The sequence below is a fragment of the Mugil cephalus genome, chromosome 2, assembly GCF_022458985.1.
Source record: "Mugil cephalus isolate CIBA_MC_2020 chromosome 2, CIBA_Mcephalus_1.1, whole genome shotgun sequence".
NCBI classification, from domain to species: Eukaryota; Metazoa; Chordata; class Actinopteri; order Mugiliformes; family Mugilidae; genus Mugil; species Mugil cephalus.
In genome coordinates this window covers 21714954-21733721 of record NC_061771.1, presented here as the reverse complement: position 1 = coordinate 21733721, position 18768 = coordinate 21714954, and the positions used below count along the sequence as shown (strand labels likewise).

Sequence of the window (18768 nt, the reverse complement as noted above, 5' to 3'; positions counted from 1 at the left end):
GCACCCATCGGGTCTCTTTGCTGGTGTGCAACAGATCTGTGACTGACTGACCGACTGACTGACCCACCTGGTCAATATGTGCCTGTATAACCTATAACCAAAGCGTAACATTGTTGTCCTGATCAGTGAAGTCTATCTTGTCTTATCTTATAGTCGGTTGGGTTGCATAGTCAGACAGGTGAACAGGCATGTACCAGGAAGTAGAATAAGAACTGAAAACAATACAGGCACTAAAACGGCAACATAGATATTGGGAAGCAAATACTAAAACCTGTAAGTTCCATATAAGTGACAAAGATGTGTCTCTATTTAGAGACAGATATAGACAGGACTGCACAGTCAGGACAGATAAAACAAGCAACTGTTTGTGGAAAAAGAGAAAAAACGTGAATGTGGGACATTTTGTTTATTTGTTTTTCCCCTGAGTGGTTTTAACACTGTTTTGGACAATGCGGATGAGTCTGTATTTACATTTCACAGGGACAAACCAAACAAGGAGATGATGTAAAAACTGAGCCAGAGTCAGAAGTAGTGGTGGCCAAATGAACTTGTTGTCTGCAAGGCAGGAAGTTAATTGATAGATGATCACAATGGAAGCAGTGCAGTTGTGTGAAATGCTGCCCCTTACTGATGAGAAAACAAACTATCTACTAACTACTGAATTCAAAGTTTCATGAATCTCTGATCAGTATCTTCTTTAAGTACCCGACAGAGCAGGACTTGTAAAATGATCAGGCCACACAGCTTTATTTCTTACCAGATCACAATGCAGTTAAAAAACATTCAGCTGGTATTTTGTAGTTTTTCTTTGACGTGCATTTAATTTCAGCCATTTTCTACACAGTGGCTGGCTGGATTATTCCCTGACAAACACAAGGTTTTATCAGGAAAAACCTGAAAGCTATCAAAGACAAAACACAATTCATTCAATAATAATAGTAGTAGAGTAAAGCTATAAAAAACACAAGGAAAATGTTCACTTGGTCTCTGTTTCCTGACCACTGATGATGGCCTAACTTTCACTTCTGCCTACAGGGACTGATCAACACTGCAGGCTGCTCTCTCCCCTCACTGGACTCCTGCTGCTCAAACAGATATTAGACAGTTTGCACCCCGGCCATCATCTGTTCAATTTACTGCCCTCTGGGTGGGGCTATAGATGCATTAAAACCAGAACAAACAGACAAACAGAAACTGCTTTTATCTCAGCTTGATGAAAACATGCACTAACTGCCAATAGATATATTGTTTGACAGTGACAAGTTCTTAAATTCTTATGTAACACTATTACTTATGTTAGTGTATCTCAATTCACTTGCGCTTTTACTTTATATATTCCAACTCTATACTGAGGATAATTCATTAACTATTGAATTCTGAATGGTGGCACCGATTGCTTATTGTTTAATGTCTTGTTTTGCTACGTGATGTGTACTTTAAAAGGTTAAGCTTTTAATTTTCGTCGTGCTGCTGTACAATGACAATAAATTCTGATCCTGATTTAAATCAGGATTTTAAATCCGCGACCTGTAACGTACTCGTGTTCCAAAAGTTGTTGACTGGCATTTTTTGTTTCTGTTCACAGGCATTAAATCCCACTGCGACTACATTTCCCGTGAGCACGTCACGAATCGCGAATCAGCCAATCACAACGCGGAGCGCGGGCTACTCGCTCAGCGATTGGCTATTTTTGCATCGAACTTCCCAGGGTGCTTTGCGGCAATGCCTCGGAATTCAAATCGAGCGGACCAATCAGAGAGCGCCGTTTCTACCGGAGGCAGCATTTTAAACTTGTCCTGTGACTGTTGTCAAAAGGCAGAACGGGCAACGCTGCAGCCACCGAGGGAGAGAGCAGCGACTCATTTTATGTCCACCTCGGGTTATTTTTTTAAATTTCGACATCCGCATGCAGGGAATTTTATATTATTCAACCAAATGTTAAGATAACGTTCGCGTCCAGAGGTTGTTAACGTTAGTTTTGATTTAAATTCAGACGTGTATGGGACTAGTCTCTGAGGCTTGAGTAACGTCGGTTGAGGTAGGTAGGGTGAACAATAGTTTGACCCTTTTGAAGCTGTTATCCACAACTCAACCACTGAGGAACCTTTTTACGCGTTTTTTTTTTTCCTTTTTAAAAACACGCCGAACAGCACTTAGTCCAAAATGAGTGCTGGCATTGCAAAACCGGCGAACCCGCCAGCACACGTCGACCCGAAGTCGGCCCCTCTCAAGGAGATCCCGGACATTTTGGTTGACCCCCGCACCATGAGAAAGTACACGCGGGGCAGATTCCTCGGGAAAGGTGGCTTCGCGAAATGCTACGAAATCACGGACGTGGAAACCAAGCAGGTCTTCGCAGGCAAAATCGTGCCCAAGTCCCTGATCCTGAAGCAGCACCAGCGGGAGAAGATGACCTCGGAGATCGCCATTCACAAAAGTCTCCACCACGCCAACATCGTGGGCTTCCACGGCTTCTTCGAGGACGACGACTTTGTGTTTGTCGTCCTGGAAATCTGCAGGAGAAGGGTGAGTATACACAGAAGAAATGCTTCCCGATGGCCGACGGTTAGTTGCTCGGTCGCCTCGGTTTTTTTCGTGCGTGAGAGGCTTAAATTGCTCGAAAAGCCAATGGACTTTTGAACGTGATTAGAGAAATGCTAAAACACATGAGGTAGGCATTGTTTTTTTCAGTACCATGGTAATCCCTTAAAAAAAATGTATAAATATTTGCTCTGGAGTAACTGTCCCCTCCCTCCAGTAATGTTTGAATGGTGATAGGTCTCCTTTCTTGTGCCTGCCACTCTTCTCTGCCACCTTTTAGCTTTAAACCAATGAGTTTAGCTGAATCAGTTTCTAATTCCTTGATAATATAACTACTAATAATTTTTATTTTTATTTTTCCCCTTATTCAGTCTCTGCTGGAGCTGCACAAGCGCCGTAAGGCTGTCACCGAGCCCGAGGCTCGCTACTACATGAGCCATTTGCTCAAGGGTGTCCACTACCTGCACAACAACAAAGTCATCCACAGAGACCTGAAGCTGGGCAACATCTTCCTCAACGACGACATGGAAGTCAAGATAGGTAATCCGACTGGGAAGCTTGACTCAGGTCCCCGTGTCATAACCGAGCAGGGACAATAAAATGTCGGAGCTCACAAACAAACCTGTTGGTTTACCGTCAAACGATATGACTCAGCCTTAGTCCTCACATCAGCAGTGGCTCGCACATCCTGGATGACTTCGGAAAATGTCTCATCGGGACTAACCACACATGCTAATCAAGCCTTTTTATTTGAACTCGTATCGAGTCTCATTTACAATTTATCCAGGCAAGACAAGCAAAGATAAATGAATAGACTAGTTTGAAGCATAAAGATTAGGACTAAGAGGTATATATAATAATAAAAAAACAAACAAACAAAAAACAAGAACCCCTGGAGGTTGGATGAGATGTAGTAAATAACCCAAACAGTCCAACAAATGATATAAGGCTTAGTTTGTGCTGCTTGTTTTTCTGGGTTGGAAGAGCTCAGTAGTTAAAAACATTAACCAAAAATAGCACATGCAGTATAATCTGATCAATGGAGGAGCAAGTCTGGTAAGAACAGGTATAAAGAGATACTCGGGTTGAAACAGTAAATTAAAATTCTAATTGTAGAAACCATAACCAATATTTTTGGCTGTTGTGGGGGAAAAATTTGATTCATCTCCAAGTCAGCTTATTTGTAAATGTATAGAGAATCTGATTATTAATTTATACAAACTCGTATAAAAACACATCTCCTCTTTCTTGTCTAGGGGACTTTGGTTTGGCCACTAAGATCGAGTTTGACGGCGAGCGGAAGAAGACCCTGTGCGGTACGCCCAACTACATTGCTCCTGAAGTGCTTTGTAAGAAAGGCCACAGCTACGAAGTGGACGTCTGGTCCCTTGGGTGCATACTGTAAGTGTGAAAGCCCACAAGTCACGACCCGGACGAAGCCCTGTCCCCCACCGTTCAGCTCGGTCACAGTCTCCGTTCTTTCCACAGGTACACGCTGCTGGTGGGTAAACCTCCCTTCGAGACCTCCTGTCTGAAGGACACCTATAACCGCATCAAGAAAAACAGCTACACCATCCCCTGGGTAAGTTAGACACACACAGTATTCATTTGAACTCATAGTGTGTGTACATTTATTTAAATTTAAAAGTTGCCCCTCACTTGTCGCTTAACCTGAATTCATAACTCTTGTCTACAGAACATCAGCCCCGTTGCGTCCTCTCTCATCAAGAGGATGCTGTCCCCCGACCCTTCCCAGAGGCCGACTATTGCTGACCTGCAAGTGGATGAGTTTTTCACGTCCGGCTACATCCCCATACGTCTGCCCACGACCTGCCTCACTGTGCCGCCGCGTTTCTCCATCGCCCCCTCGACCGCTACTGAGCTCAGCCAGAGACGCCCCCTGACTGCTATAAACAACAAGGGTGATTATCTCAGCAATGTCTCACTGCGACTCGCCAAATAAACCTGTACAGGCCTGTAGAATACTAGATATGTTTCACTTTCAAGAGTGTTGATGATGTGGGTTTCTCTTTCCAGCTGGAACGGAGAGGGTGGATGTGAAGGACGAGCCCGGGCAAAGGTGAGATGACTGACACTGATTGTGTCAGACGCAACTGAAGTTTGGCAAAAAGCCAATATGAGACACTGGTTTTGATGAGTGTCGCTAAATGTTTGTGGATTTTGTGTGTGTGTAGGGAGCCTGAACCATCAGAGTGCCACCTGAAAGACCTGCTCCAGCAGCTCAACAGTATCATTGCAGCCAAACCCTCAGAGAAGGCCGTCATCCGCCAAGGTGAGTGCACGAGCGGCTCAATTTAAATCAGCGTTTTACTTTTGGGAGAGGTTTTGATGGTCTTTGAGCTTTTGTCTGTATTGCATATAAATATTTTGTCGTCTTTTTGTATCTATAGAAGAAGCAGAGGATCCTGCATGTATCCCCATCTTCTGGATCAGCAAATGGGTGGACTACTCTGATAAATATGGATTGGGTAAGCATTGGATTCTGCATCAGTCTTTTGAAGCACCATCACCTCCTACTCCTCCTCTTTGGAATTAGTGCTGTAAATTTGTCCATTTAGTTTGATCTGAATACACGAGTTTAGCTTCTTTATTGAAGTGGGTTGGTGAACATGCAGAATATGAACTAATATCTGATGAAAATGACAAGAAGTTGCTGTAGAGAAACATTAAAGGTAGTTTAGAAATAGCGCTGCCATTACACATCTTGTCCACCAGAGAGCACCATTGAGTCTTTTTAGTTTTTCTCCTGCTAAGAATGAATCCTGGTTTGTGGGGGAAAAATAGAAACCGTGATCCTGATTTTTAAATGTGTATTCCAGGCTACCAGCTCTGTGATAACAGCGTGGGCGTTCTGTTCAACGATTACACTCGACTGATCATGTACACCGACGGAGACAGTCTGCAGTACATCGACAAGACGGCGGCCGAATCCTACCTGAGCGTACGCTCCTTCCCTTCGGCCCTCACCAAGAAGGTCAGGAGCTAAACCTCATCTTCTACCATCGCTTGTTTTTCAGGATAATTTAAGATGCTTCTCAATGGTGTTGTCGTACCAAGTGACATTTGTTCCCTCTTCCACCCACACGCAGATCACATTGCTGAAATATTTCCGCAACTACATGAGTGAGCACCTGCTGAAGGCCGGAGCCAACATGGCTCGCCGGGACGGGGACGAGCTGGCGCGACTGCCCTACCTCTCCCTCTGGTTCAGAACGAAGAGCGCCATCGTCCTGCACCTCACCAACGGCACCGTTCAGATAAACTTTTTCCAGGTGCGACATGTGCCACGTCACCACCACCACTGTCGTGTTTTTATTTAAATTCACAGTTTAACAATAACAAAACTTTTAACGTATGTTTCTGTTAACTCCGCTCGCCAGGACCACACCAAGCTGATCCTGTGTCCGCTGATGGGCGCCGTCACCTACATCGACGAGAAGCGGGAGTTCCGCACCTACAAGCTTTCTCTGCTGGATGAGTTCGGCTGCAGCAAGGAGCTGCTCAGCCGCATTCGTTACGCCAAGCTCATGGTGGAGAAACTGTTGGACAGCAAGTCGTCCACCGCGGCTGCACATTAGACCGGCTTGTCCCTCCGGTCTTTAACTCGCCAACCTTCTTCTTCTTTCCACCTGTCAGGATGGGGCAGACCTTTAAATGCTCTTGTTATTTTATTGAAGAGTTGCGGCATAATTATTTTTTTAACTACTATGAAAATCTTTGTACACAAACGTTCAGTCACTCAGACACTGTTTTTGTTTTATTTTATCTTCCTGCTGTTAATATAAGCTCACTCCAGCTCTGTTTCTCTTAACTTTCTTGATGAAGCCGACTCTGACACATCAGCCGGCTGAATCACTGGCATCACAGCACACGGTGTCGACCATGTTTGTTCAAATGAAAGTAAAGATGAGGTTCCCCTTTGTTCAGACGAATCATCTTCACGTTGGAACGGTCCTCAAAGATCCTCTCTGCTTCTCGTTTGTCGTTTGTTCACGTATCAGTTTTCCTTTTACTCGTGAAGCTGACTGGACGGAGTGTGATTGTGTGTGTTTGTGTGTGGACGGATGAGAGCTTCTCTGGTCTGCTTTCTCTAGTACGTCTCTTTTATCTGGCTTGTATGTGGAGAAATGGACCATGTTAATACATCTTCATCATGTACATTCTTCCTGTAGTTACTTTTTACTCTTCTCTTTTCTTTTTTTTTTTTAAATGTTTATATTGGATGTCGTTTTCAACAAGATGTACAGATTTGTACGTACTGTTGAATATGCATACATGTTGTAAAGATGGATTAATTTTACCCAAGTTTAAATAAAGATTCTCTTGAACACAGAAACTGACTTGAGTTCATGTTTGATGAAGTGACTGTTCTGTAAGATTGTATTTTGTGTTCCTTATTACTGAAGTTACTGAGGTGCATTAACATGTGGCCCGCAAGGATTTTTTGAGTAAGACTGATTTCTTCAAATTTCAGATTTAGTAGTTTGCTTTAATTACAAGTAATCAAACTATATAAAACTATACAGTATAATGTAAAGACTGTATGTATGATGATTAAAGTGATGTTGCAACATGTGTTTTTCGTTTCCTTTTTGAAATACAAAATGACTTTGTATCAACATTGGTGACATTATGAAATGTGAAATGCAAGTAGCTCAATATTTCAGTGCTGTAGCTGAGAAAAGGTGCAGGTGCATTAGGAAAAGATCATTTGGTGAATGGCTGATTAAATGGGAAAGCATCATTTAAATCATAGGTCTTCATTTAATATATATATATATTTTTTTAAATGATTTATATATATATATATATTTTTTTTTAAATGATGCTTTCCCCATCATTTATGATGCTATATATATATATATATAAATTTCCCCCCACAAATTTCATTCCTTTAAATACTACACTTTAACATGAATCCAATATATTTTAGTGAAGGTAGAAGACGTTCTTTCAGTCAGTACGTCACTGGTAGTAGGCCCCGCCCCCATCACTGCTGAGCCAATCACGAGGCTGCATATTACAAACTGACTCTTGTCAGACAAGGCAATTGGCCAAGAGCCTATTCAGTCCCCAGGTAAAATTAAAACTTGAATCTGTCAGTTATTTTCTTTATCTGTCAACTGTGTAAATATAATAATGTATATTTATTAATAGCATTAGGCCAAGTTTAATATGTGACAAATATAATAATCTTAATCTCTCCATCAGTTTGGGGTCCTTGGTCTGAAAAGACCCCTGATTTAAATCATACTGAGTAATGGTGGAATGATGTAAAAAATAAAAAAACAACACAATTCACATCCATTTTATGTAAACTTGTAAAAGATATCAGTCTTTTTATTTAAATATGTCAAAGAACAGTCCAAACAGCGACCGTAATAAAACACAAAGCTGGTCTAACACACTGGTGTTACAGCCGACTAAAAACACGGAGTTAAAATAAAAATGTTATTTTTTTTAAAGTGACTTTACATGAATGCCTGTGTTTTTGCCGTACAGTGACCTCACCGGTAAAAAAGACTCAACCGTACGCCAGCAACAGGATCAACTAAAACTCCAGCTGAGTACGATGTTGTATCTTTGTGTCGCCGGTATTAAAAGTGTGAAAGCAGTGTAGAGTAACGTCTCCGTTGTGATGTCCCGTCACCAGCGTGTCTCCCCCCCATCTGGCCAGCTGCCACCCTTCGCTCTCAGGAGCCCACAGCATCCGTGAAGCCCCCGGACGCCCGAGCTCCCACACGCAGACACAGCCGCTCTGACTCAGGCCCACCACTCTGGAGCGGCTGGCGTCGGCTTCACACAGCCTGCGGGGACACGGAGACACACGTGAAGACATGTCCGCACAGAGACGCCTCCTCCACCACCACTGTCCCCCCTGCCCCAGACCCCAGCTCACCTCCCGGACCAGGCTTTGGGTGGATGCAGCCGTGTGGCCAGGACGGATTTCCCGCTCAGAGGGTTAATGGCGACCAAGGAGAACAAAGTCTTCTTCTTCTTCTTCTTCTCCTCCTCTAAAAACTCCCCGCATTTTAGTTTTTCTTCTTTTTCTTCTTCCTCCAAGGAGCTTAGAAACTGATGCTGCAGCAGGACAAACAACACGCCCTGCAGACACACACAGAAACACAAGAGTCAAGTCTTCTACAGCATAGGTCTGCAAGAGGGCGTCTGCGACCCCTAGGGGTTTCATGGAAGTACTGCAGCAGGGGGTGGATTGCAAAATCTTTGGTTGATTAGACATTTTTATATATTTTTTTTTATTTTACCCCACACATTTAATATTCTTTAAATACACATTAACATGAATCCAACATATTTTGTCTCAACATCACAATCTAAAAGTCTGTATTAAGACGCATATTACGCACTAACTCTGACAGATTCCTTGCAATTAGCCAAAGGACCTAAGGTATTTATTTTCTTTATGACTATAACTCTGTATACTACTATTGTGTCAGGTATGTTTCTGTTTACTGCAGTTGCACGGCCACCCTACTGTTGCACATGTTTGAAATAAAAAAATTTGAATCTGTGTATTATGTGAATAGCTTAATATTGAATGCAAAATGATAATAATGATGTGTATTTATAAATAGCACTAAGCAGAGTTTAATATAGAACACAAATAATAGGTAGGGGTTTCCCACTGATTGGGGGTCCTTGGCCTGAAAAACATTGAAGACCACTGCTCTACTGAGTGGTGCAGCTACAGATTTGTTACTTACGCAGTAGGAGTATCCTCTGAGACAGGCTGTGTGACACAAATTGTCTCCGAGGAGGACTCTACACAGCAGCTGTCCGGAGTTTAAGTTCCTGTAAGAAACACAAGAAAAGAAGTTGATAGTAAACAGCAGCAGGGCGGATGATCAAGTCATTATTAAGATTATTATAATTATTTATCTCTTTTAGTTCTGTACGTTTAAACATGCAGCAGATTATTTGTGTCACGAGGGGGCAGCAGAAACAAGGTATGAACACAGCTGTATATTAGAGACTGTCTGAGCTGTCCCTTTATGCTGATTGGTTCAGAGCTGGTCACGTGTTTCATGGGCGCCATGTTAGATACATCTAACCAATATTCACAGATAGAGAAGTGGCAATAACAGAGAATGAAGTTGGATTAAAAGTTAAAATATGCCACAGGATCAGGAAAACACAGAAAACACAGTGAACGAAAAACAGAGAAAGTTATGGGAGCAGAAGATTAAAAGGAAGAACTGGACGTCAAATGATTTCTCCTTATTATATGAGGTGAGTATCAATTTGTCTCTTTGACGTTTGTTAAGACAGGAAAAATAAAGTCATACCATCATTAATGTGAACCTTGATCTCAAAAACGTCCAACACCGCTTTACAAATGAATGAAGTTTGAAGTTAACCAAGTCTTATGTTAGCCTTATGCTAGCTAGTTATCTAGAGGCTAAAAGCAGCTATCGTCATATCTACTGTGAAACTCATGTGTGTTTATGTCCATGCAGATAGACAAATTTAATTGACAGGTAACTTTACCTCGGTTACTACAAAAGTTATTATGTCTATTGTGCTACTAAATAGCAGCAAGACTAGTTTGATTTTAACTATTTCTGACTATTTATAATTATTAGTAATAATAGTGAAGTAGTGAGTAATTTCAAACTTTCAACACTAATGGACACAGAGACTGAGGAGAAGGTAAACACAGCTCCATGACTGATGAGGTGATTGGGCTACAAAACATTTTACAGGCTCATTTAAGATATTTAAAGTATGTAGACGCTGGGATATTTAAGTGAGGTCCTTTTACATATTGACAGACGTTGGTAATAACATTTATAGGTCCGTTAATGGTGGAAATAACACATATATTTCAACATCCGCCCCATAGGGTAACACTGTAGAATCTTCTCTCTGATGTAGCAAACATGGCGTCTATGATCTGAGTTGGTCAGACTCTCTAATATATGGCTCTGAGTGTGAAACTATTTCTGACTAATGATCCGATGACCTCGGCACTGACCACAAGAACAGGTGTCCAGCCTCGTCTGTGCCGATGAGAGCGTCAGGAAGTCTGTCCACCGGAGCGAGGGACCCGACGCAGACGTCAGGAGACGCGAGGACCTGAGAGCTCGGCGAGCTGAGAGGGAGAGGAGAGATGTGAGACACCACTGAGAGGCCGTGAACCGTATCAGGACACACGAGAGACGACAGATACAACGTGTCACCTGCTGGTGTCTGACAGCGTGAACGCCTGCAGGATGGAGCCCGTGGCCGAGTGGGAGGAGGTCACCACTCTGGACTTGGAAACGCCCACGACGGCCTGGACGACCCCCTCGCGGAAAAGCGTCTGCGCGAAGCTGGAGCACGACAGCATCCTGCGTGCAAAAATAACAAAAACATGTAAATACATCCAGGTTCGATTTCTGAATCACTGAAGGGTGCAAACACCGGGAGCTTGTTTCTGGAGGCAACACTTAAATAAACAACACTGTACTCGCCTCACTTCTCTGATCTCCAGCTGACCCAGAGCCACACACATCAGGCCAGCAGCGTCCGGGACGGGAAACACACTGATCACTGGCTGCAAACACACACATTAAGAGTAAGAGTCCATCGCTGATTCACTGTTATATCTGACTGGTCCAGATTAGATTCAACTCTACTTCAACATAACATTATGACCACGTTTCTAGAGGTGGAGGAGCCACCAAAGACTGTCGGCCATATGCAAACTTAAAACCGCTTCTGTATAAAACTATGATTCAATCCAAACTCCTGTTCTCTTCCACCTGCTGCTGCTGCTTCTATCTGTTAAAGGTGCAACCACCACAGCTTCCAGAATAATCTCCCCACACAAAATCCAACAGATCTCAACAACATGTTCATTACACGCTTCACAACCGCAACAGAGCAGAGCATCACACACCCACTAAACACCCACTAAACATCCACTTCACCCCACTCCCCTCAGGGCAGAGACATAGAGCGCTGAGCTACAGAAGGACTGGCTTTAGGAAAAAGAGCTGCTATTAACAAACGGCCTCGAGTGAACTGGACTGAATGTTAAATACTGTTTTCAAATGTGTGTCTTGTTCTGTGCTGCACTGTAGTGGACTTTGTTGTTTGGAGACAGTGCTGTGAAGACAATGAAGTCTAAACTCTAAATTAAAAAAAATTAAAAAATAAAAAGTCTTCCTAATATTCTCCCTTGTGCCTCCCTCATCTAAGTAACATCAACACGCATACACGTATATTGTCACTGGACGGTCAACGTTATTCAGCTCTCCTGTCGGTGGTCCTAATGTTATGGCTGATCGGCGTACGGGGAGTGAAACCTGCCTCGTTGAAGGTCCAGGTGTGCGTTAGGCTCCAGTCGGACGCTGGCGTCTGACTCCAGAGACACACAGCCCACTTTCCTGCTGCTGCCACGCACAAACCCCCCGAGGACCCGGGCAGACAGCAGGCGTCCACCAGGCGTCCCCCAGCCGCAGCCTGAAAAAAAACACACACACACACAGGGTGGTGGTTCCCTCAAACCCAGCAAAAAGACCGACAACGTTAATCACGACAAGTTTTACCTTCAGCGTGTGTGTGCTCCTCATCGTGGGTTCCTCTCCCCTCTCCTGTGTTTTCAGGCCCAACCCCTCCTCACCTGAGCCCTGCAGGTAACACCCGGAGGGTTCAGCTCTGTGATCACCTGTTGCCTCAGACGAAGGAGGAGAAGGAGGAGGAGGAGGAGGAGGAGGGGTAGGAGGGAGATAAGCGATGGACGGACACGGTGAGAGCGCGGGAGGAGAGAGAGCTTGCGTCGATGGGCTGTGAGGGGGAGGCAGGTTGAGAGAAGGGGCGGAGGGGGAGGAGGTCAGGGGGCCAGCGTAGGGGGTGAGGCCCAGAGAGGGCAGCACGGGGCTGGAGGTCTGAGTGCACGAGGGAAGGCGAGGGGTGACCACAGGAGATCTGAGCAGCTGAGAGCGGAGGGCGCGCTGCGGTGAATAATCGGTCTGATTTTCAATCGGTGCATCGGGGGAAATAATAGCTTCGGTCTGAGAGGATTTTTTAGGAGATTCCTCCTTCGCAGGTAAAACAGAGCCGTCGTTACACGGCATCACCTGCAGAGGGCGATCAAAGTCGAGAGTCTTAATGAGAGCGTCGCCTCGAAGGTTTCTCTGATCCTCTGTTTCAGGTGCAGTCGGTTTCGTTTTATTTTTATCCGAGCGTCCGCTGATAGAATCACCTGCTGGTTTGTCTGTGAAGCTGCTGCTCTGAGCTCCACAGTCACAGCTGGAGTGAGTCTCCACTTCGAGGTTTTCACTCTCTCCAGGCGGCTCTTCGCTTAAAGGCCGCCCCTGTGATTGATCTCTAAGCGTGTGCTCTGAACCAGCTTGTCGTTCTTCAACAGGACGCGGTGAATTTGAGATTGTGGGGGTGAGGCTGAGTGGGAGAGGAGCAGGCGTCGCCGCTTCACTGCTGCTGCAGAGAGACTCAAACCGCCTCATGCTGCTGCGCGTGTTGTAAGACGGCGACAGTAAATGCTCGACTCCTGAACCCAGGGCGGCCTGACGGAGCTTGAGCAGCTTCAGGGAGGCGAACTGGTCGTCGGGGAGATGAAAGTCTTGGTGGGTGTCCAAGTTCATCAGGCTGCTCTTGGACAGGAGGCCAGAAGGGGACGGGGAGGGGAGGGGGAGCAGAGGCAGCGGGGAGGACGGCAGGAGCAGAGACCTCCAGCTGGATGAGCCTGAGGGACACGAAAATACAATGTGAGACTGAATCAATGTGACCTCACGGTTCATCGCACCATTACAACACTCACACAGCAGTTTTATGATGAAAACTGTCTACATTTTCATTTATCTTGCTGAAAACATCACCAGTATCCTCTGGTATAGTTGGTCAGCGAGATAATGACCAGAAACTTTAGTCCACGTTAAACTTGATCTACCTCAGGATAAAAACAAGATGGAAAGATTGACAACATGAAGTGGACCAGTCTCTAGACTTTAACCCCACAGAGCTGGTTTTTATGATGAACTGGACAGAAGAGTGAAGGTGTGTTGCGAGATGGGAAATAACAAATTATCTCATTTTAAGGAAAATCATCGTACGTACTTGAGTTGACGTTGCTCAGGAACGTTACCTAGATCACAAGTAGTTTAATAAATAGCACTGATTGTGTAATGAAGTAATGAAGTAATAAAGGGGTCAAATTATTATACATTATGGGATTATTTGTAGTTACTGATCGTACACAGGGTGATATTATTGTACCATCATAATAATTATGGTGCGTCTGACAACACTGAGTGAAAGCAAAGCACTCTACAAGTGCCACACGTTTCTGGGAACTTCTGCCGCAAAATTGGGAAGAACTCCCCAAAAAATATTTGTTTTCATTTTAGAAAGAAAGAATCTCAAAAGTGTGTTCACATGTTAAATCATCCTAAATTCAGAATATATTTTGGGTTATATATTGATTTTTTTTTACTTCTGTTTATTTGGTCTATGCTTTTATTTCAGAGTAAAATGAGACATTATATAAAAAAAAGAAAGTGTATTTTAAACCTTTTTTCACTTTTTACTGGACTTGGACCAGCATCACTGCAGAGTGAACTACAGCTTTAGTTTGTGCGGCGCCAGCTCATACAAACCCTCATGAGATATTTATCACACACCATTTAATCATCTCGAACACTTTGCCCTATCATGAACTGACGCGATCGTGTTTCAGTTCAGTCGACCCGTCAACACAACAGCGACTCTCACTTGGTTTTAATAGCTCGTGGCCTCTGATGCAAAGTGTTGTGTGAGGGATCAATGAGCCAGAAGCTACACAAAGACAATGACAATCCAGGCAAAGAGTTATTAAGAGTGAAACCAGGACATTCACTTGAATTAAATTATATATGATACCATTATCTTAGCTTGGACGGTTGGTCTGAAATAGCTCAACTAGCATCTAATCGTGCTCTGGCAAAGACCTGGCAGGTGACGCACATTTCTCAGACTGTAACACTGATGTAGTTTTTCATAGCTCTGATTAGGGCTGAGTGGTTCTGGTTCACACCGAATACCAGTATTTATTTATTTTTTTTTGTTATGATATTTTTTTTTAATATACCGGCATACTGGTGTAATTGATGACATAGACGTCCCAGATTTCTGGGTCCCAGTTCTGGATGACCTGTCCCCCCCGGCTATAGCTGTCCCTGAAAGTGTCCCCAGTTTTAGCTTTTTATGAATGAGAACAAATATGTTGCGCACTGACTACAATTATTACGGTAGCTGGTTGCGCTGCTATTAACATTACAGACATAGTGAGTTTAAATATGTGAAAATAAATGAATAGTAATTGTCTAAATGTTCCCAGATTAACACATCAGTAGTCAGTGCCAACACGAAGCCATGCAAACCTGCTTTACTACTAGTGTGGGATTATTCTACAATATTTACTCATCATCTCGTAAAATAGTCCATCCTTAGTCAATCTACTGCATTAGTTCCTCTCTCAACCAGTAAATTAATGTTGTGAATACGTGATTATGCATGAAAAAATAATAATAATAATACTGTGATACTGTCAGAATTTAAAAATACCTGATCCACATTTTTATCCCCATAATGTAATCTGAAAGACGCATTATCAGACTCATATTCTGATAAGAACCGAGTCTGCCTACACCAGGCTGCCATTATCCTACTAAATCCAAACATTGCACTGTATCAAAAGCTTTGACACACACTAATATACATTAATACACAAGTCTTACTTCTGTTCGTCTGTGGGGATCTGGTGCTGCAGTCGTTGCTCTTCAGAAAGATGGGAAACACCTTCTCCACGTGTCCAGAGGCCGAGTTGGACGGTGCTCTGTTAACTTCAGTAGAAAGATGGAGAGCAGCGGCGTCAATGGACTCAGCTGGAGCTCTCTCACCTGGAGGTTCATCATGTAGAGAGTGGGAGGAAGAGAGCGGGGTGCAGGTGTGTTGGGGGTGATGTGAGGTCGGCGTACGGTCGAGCTGATGAGGGTCTAGACCCAGAGGGGGTCGTGGTGTCTGAGGCCTCCCTCTGCCCCTCCCTCTCTTCCTCCTCCTGCCTCTGGCTGGACGAGCGGGTGTGACCGCAGGAGAAAAGCAAGTGTCTGAGTTCATCCGACAAGACGAGGTGCGATCTGAAATCTCACTGGAGCTGGGGCAGTGCGGTGTTTCAAGAGGATCCGCAGACGTCGGAGAGGAGAAATCTGTCTCTGTGCGCTGATCTGAGCTTTGGCTGGTGTGTGAGTTCCTGTCAGATCCTCGTCCTCGGCCGCGGCCCCGACTCCTGCGGCGCCGTCCTAAGCTCAGCTGGGAGAGTATGACGGCCTGCATGTCAGGCTGGCTCTGTGAAAGTGTCATACGCCTCGTTGTGCGAACGTAGTACTCCGCTGGGAAAAGTAGTCCTTCCACTAATGTACAAGAGTCCAGGAGGCTCCCGGCTTTTCCATCCCCCGCGTTCCCGCTCCCGTCTTCTTTTAGATCTGTTTTATCATCCTGATTTTTTCCACTTTCTATTTTCTCTCCTGCATTTTCTTTATTGCCATCTTCATTACTATTCTCTTCACATATTTTCATTTCACTCAGCTCTCTACCATTTTTATCTTGTTCCCTTTCTTCAGTGGTTAATGCAGATGTTGACTCTTTTTTCTCTTCAGCAACTCTCAACTCCGTTTCTTTTGCTCTTTGTTCTTGCTGTTGGATCTCCTTTCCCTTTACACCTCCTGTGTCAGAGTATCCATGTGCGCTCCAGTGTGAAAGCAGCAGAGAGGGAGAGTCAGACTCTGTGTCCGAAACTAACTCGACACATTTGTTCACGTTTGTTGCTTCTGACTTCACATCCTCCTCCTCCTCCTCCTCTTCCTCCTGTTCTGTTGCTCCAGTGGTGTCCACCCTCCCACTCTGGTCCGGTCCTTTCTCATCGTTGTCTGTTATTCTCTCAGCCTCAACGCTCCTCCTTTCGCAGCGTAGGCGGCTGCGCCGTGACCTGAGGCTCAGGGTGGGACTGGGTCTGTAACCTTGGTTTGCATGAAGGCTGTGATCTGGGGTTTGTGGGTAAGAAGCAGCAGCAGACGGGAGTTGAAATGTGACCACTTGGCTCCTCCTGAGTTGTTCAGAATCAGCTGGACCTGGTAAAACATCAGATAATTTGTGATTTATAATTTGCACAGGAAAGCATTTCCTGCTCATCTCAGTTACAACAGTGTATCCTGACAAATCATGCACCGATCAGCCACAAAATAACGACCATCTTGTGACACTTCAATGTTCTGCTGGGAAACTTTCAGACCTGGTATTCATGTGGATGTTACTTAGACATGCACCACCCACCTAGACCAGACCAGACACCCCCACCCCATAGCAACGACACAGCCTGACACAGGCACACAACACACAAAAGCAGGTTTGGAACAACTAAAAAAAAAACATACTGAACAGCACAAGTTGTTGACTTGGCCTCCAGATTCACTAGATCCCAAACTGATCAAGTATCTGTGGGATCTGTGTGGAAACACTGGCTGAGAGGAGGGTGAAGGACAAAATCTGTGCAATACTGGACAATCCCTCTCACCCTCTGCATGACGAGTTGTGGCTGTCCACAGAGGCAAAAGGCCACACTAACAACATTGTGTTGCCACACAGGACACCCTCAGAAGACCCATGTCCATTCTACCGTCAGTTGAAACTGTTTCAGAGGCACAAAGATGACCTACATAATGTTATGCCTGATCAGTGTATACGCTGTAACACTACTGCAGTGATCAAATATTAAGTTGTCTGATTTCTGTGTAGGCATAAGAGTTGCATCACTGCAGACTGACCTTCAGTGTGAGCTAAGCCTGAGGTTTCTGCAGAGCTGGTGTTCAGTGTCAGTGGATCCAGGGGGTTCACACAGGGAACAGATGTGGCCTCTGGACCTCTCTGGTCCTGGTGGGTCTGCAGAGCGATCTTCTTCCTCACATGTTTCCGCACTGCGTCCAAACGCTCAGCACGCTGTTGTCAGATGAACATGAGGTTGAGACACAGCTACATTTTACTTTTCAAAGCTCATTGACAAGAGTGTGTGTGTGTCACCTGCAGTCTCTGGGCTGTCCTGAGATATTCCCTTTGTAACTGTGCCAACTTCCTGCGAAGCTGCAAAGACACATCAGCAGATGTCAAATTAAATTAAGAAAGGTGCAGGGCAGCATTATATCTAGGTGAGGTGTGTTGACACATGTAAAGTTACCTTCTCCTTATCGTCGGAGTGTAGTGTGCTCCTCAGCTTCTCCTCACAGTGCAGAATATCTCCCACACCGACCTCCATCCTGCTCACTCTACACACTCCTGACACACAGTGCAAGGTTTACATGTAGCCTTAGCAGGGTTGACAGTCATTAGTTACGTTTCTATCAGTGTTTACTCCAAACATTAGCCTACACGCGCTAGCGGGCTAACAGTTCCGACTTAAAGTTACTCTCATAACCTTTATAGCAGAAAACACACGGAAATATTAACAGTCGGGTGTGCATGTTGAGCGTGTAACTCACCTCTTAATATGACACATGACTCTTTTTTTTCCCACGAAGCCTCCTCGACTCCGCCGAGGAAGCTTTATTTTGATGTTCGATCGTGCGGGTATCGATTTAGTTCAAATTTCCCGCGACGCGAACAGACACGAGCAGTGGAAACCCAGAGTACTCGATCGGCGCAGAGGTAAATACAAAACTTCCTGTTCACACTGAAATACGTAAACGTTTTGCTTTATACTTTCCCCATAATATGAAATCACGTACGCAAATTCTGAATAAACCAATAAAGAACCTACTTGTACAGTAGGTAACATTCAAAACCTTTTTTTTTTTTTTAAAAAAAAGAGGGGGTATATAATTTGTTTGTGGGGGGTGGATGGGGGCGGAATATGCAAAATCTATATATTTATGAGCATGTGAAAAGGGGAAAAGAAGACGACAAAAAGGAGAAGAGAAAAACAAACACACAGGACGTAGATGTTAAATTGAGAAGGGGTAGCATTAAATGAGCGTGAGGCTTCTTCCTGTTTTTTTGTTACATGTTCGAAATAAAGCATTCATTCATTCACTCATAATACATCCACGTGTAAAACATATAACAACGTACTGACTTGACATTTATGTTTAAAGCTATGTGATTATCAAATGTTTAAGGTAGATATTAACCATTAAACGTGTCAAATGAATTCAGAGA

The 18768-nt window shown here is 44.2% G+C and overlaps 2 protein-coding genes across 3 annotated transcripts; one reads left to right on the top strand and one right to left on the bottom strand.

Annotated features, from left to right (window-relative positions):
* The first annotated feature begins 1777 nt into the window (after positions 1–1777).
* Positions 1778–6898, top strand: plk1 (polo-like kinase 1 (Drosophila)). 2 transcript variants are annotated; one of them, XM_047579653.1, is made up of 12 exons: positions 1778–2038; positions 2151–2526; positions 2913–3081; positions 3798–3942; positions 4030–4123; positions 4238–4463; positions 4579–4621; positions 4737–4834; positions 4953–5030; positions 5382–5536; positions 5652–5834; positions 5943–6898. In XM_047579653.1, the coding sequence occupies exons 2-12, from the start codon at positions 2164–2166 to the stop codon at positions 6138–6140; spliced, it is 1752 nt and encodes a 583-aa protein (XP_047435609.1). In that variant the 5' UTR covers positions 1778–2038; positions 2151–2163; the 3' UTR covers positions 6141–6898. The 2 variants fall into 2 exon arrangements, with proteins under 2 accessions (XP_047435609.1, XP_047435608.1); XM_047579652.1 differs by having other exon boundaries at positions 1779–2526.
* Positions 6899–7869: 971 nt separating this feature from the next.
* palb2 (partner and localizer of BRCA2) lies at positions 7870–18229 on the bottom strand. The gene is made up of 13 exons (XM_047575786.1): positions 18093–18229; positions 17792–17889; positions 17638–17697; positions 17385–17556; positions 15303–16691; positions 12117–13273; positions 11878–12030; positions 11037–11119; positions 10764–10913; positions 10559–10675; positions 9288–9375; positions 8462–8667; positions 7870–8369 (listed from the first exon to the last, which is right to left on the bottom strand). The coding sequence occupies exons 2-13, from the start codon at positions 17867–17869 to the stop codon at positions 8114–8116; spliced, it is 3909 nt and encodes a 1302-aa protein (XP_047431742.1). The 5' UTR covers positions 17870–17889; positions 18093–18229; the 3' UTR covers positions 7870–8113.
* Between the last annotated feature and the right edge of the window lie 539 nt (positions 18230–18768).

Excerpts from the sequence above, each read along its gene's own strand:
- plk1 (XM_047579653.1), top strand. The coding sequence starts at position 2,164 with ATGAGTGCTGGCATTGCAAAACCGGCGAACCCGCCAGCACACGTCGAC. Across the intron at positions 2,527-2,912 it reads TGGAAATCTGCAGGAGAAGG|TCTCTGCTGGAGCTGCACAA; the intron begins GTGAGTATACAC and ends CCCCTTATTCAG. Across the intron at positions 5,835-5,942 it reads TTCAGATAAACTTTTTCCAG|GACCACACCAAGCTGATCCT; the intron begins GTGCGACATGTG and ends TCCGCTCGCCAG.
- palb2 (XM_047575786.1), bottom strand. The coding sequence starts at position 17,869 with ATGGAGGTCGGTGTGGGAGATATTCTGCACTGTGAGGAGAAGCTGAGG. Across the intron at positions 11,120-11,877 it reads ACACCTGGACCTTCAACGAG|CCAGTGATCAGTGTGTTTCC; the intron begins GCAGGTTTCACT and ends GTGTGTTTGCAG. Across the intron at positions 8,668-9,287 it reads TCAGAGGATACTCCTACTGC|GGCGTGTTGTTTGTCCTGCT; the intron begins GTAAGTAACAAA and ends GTGTGTCTGCAG.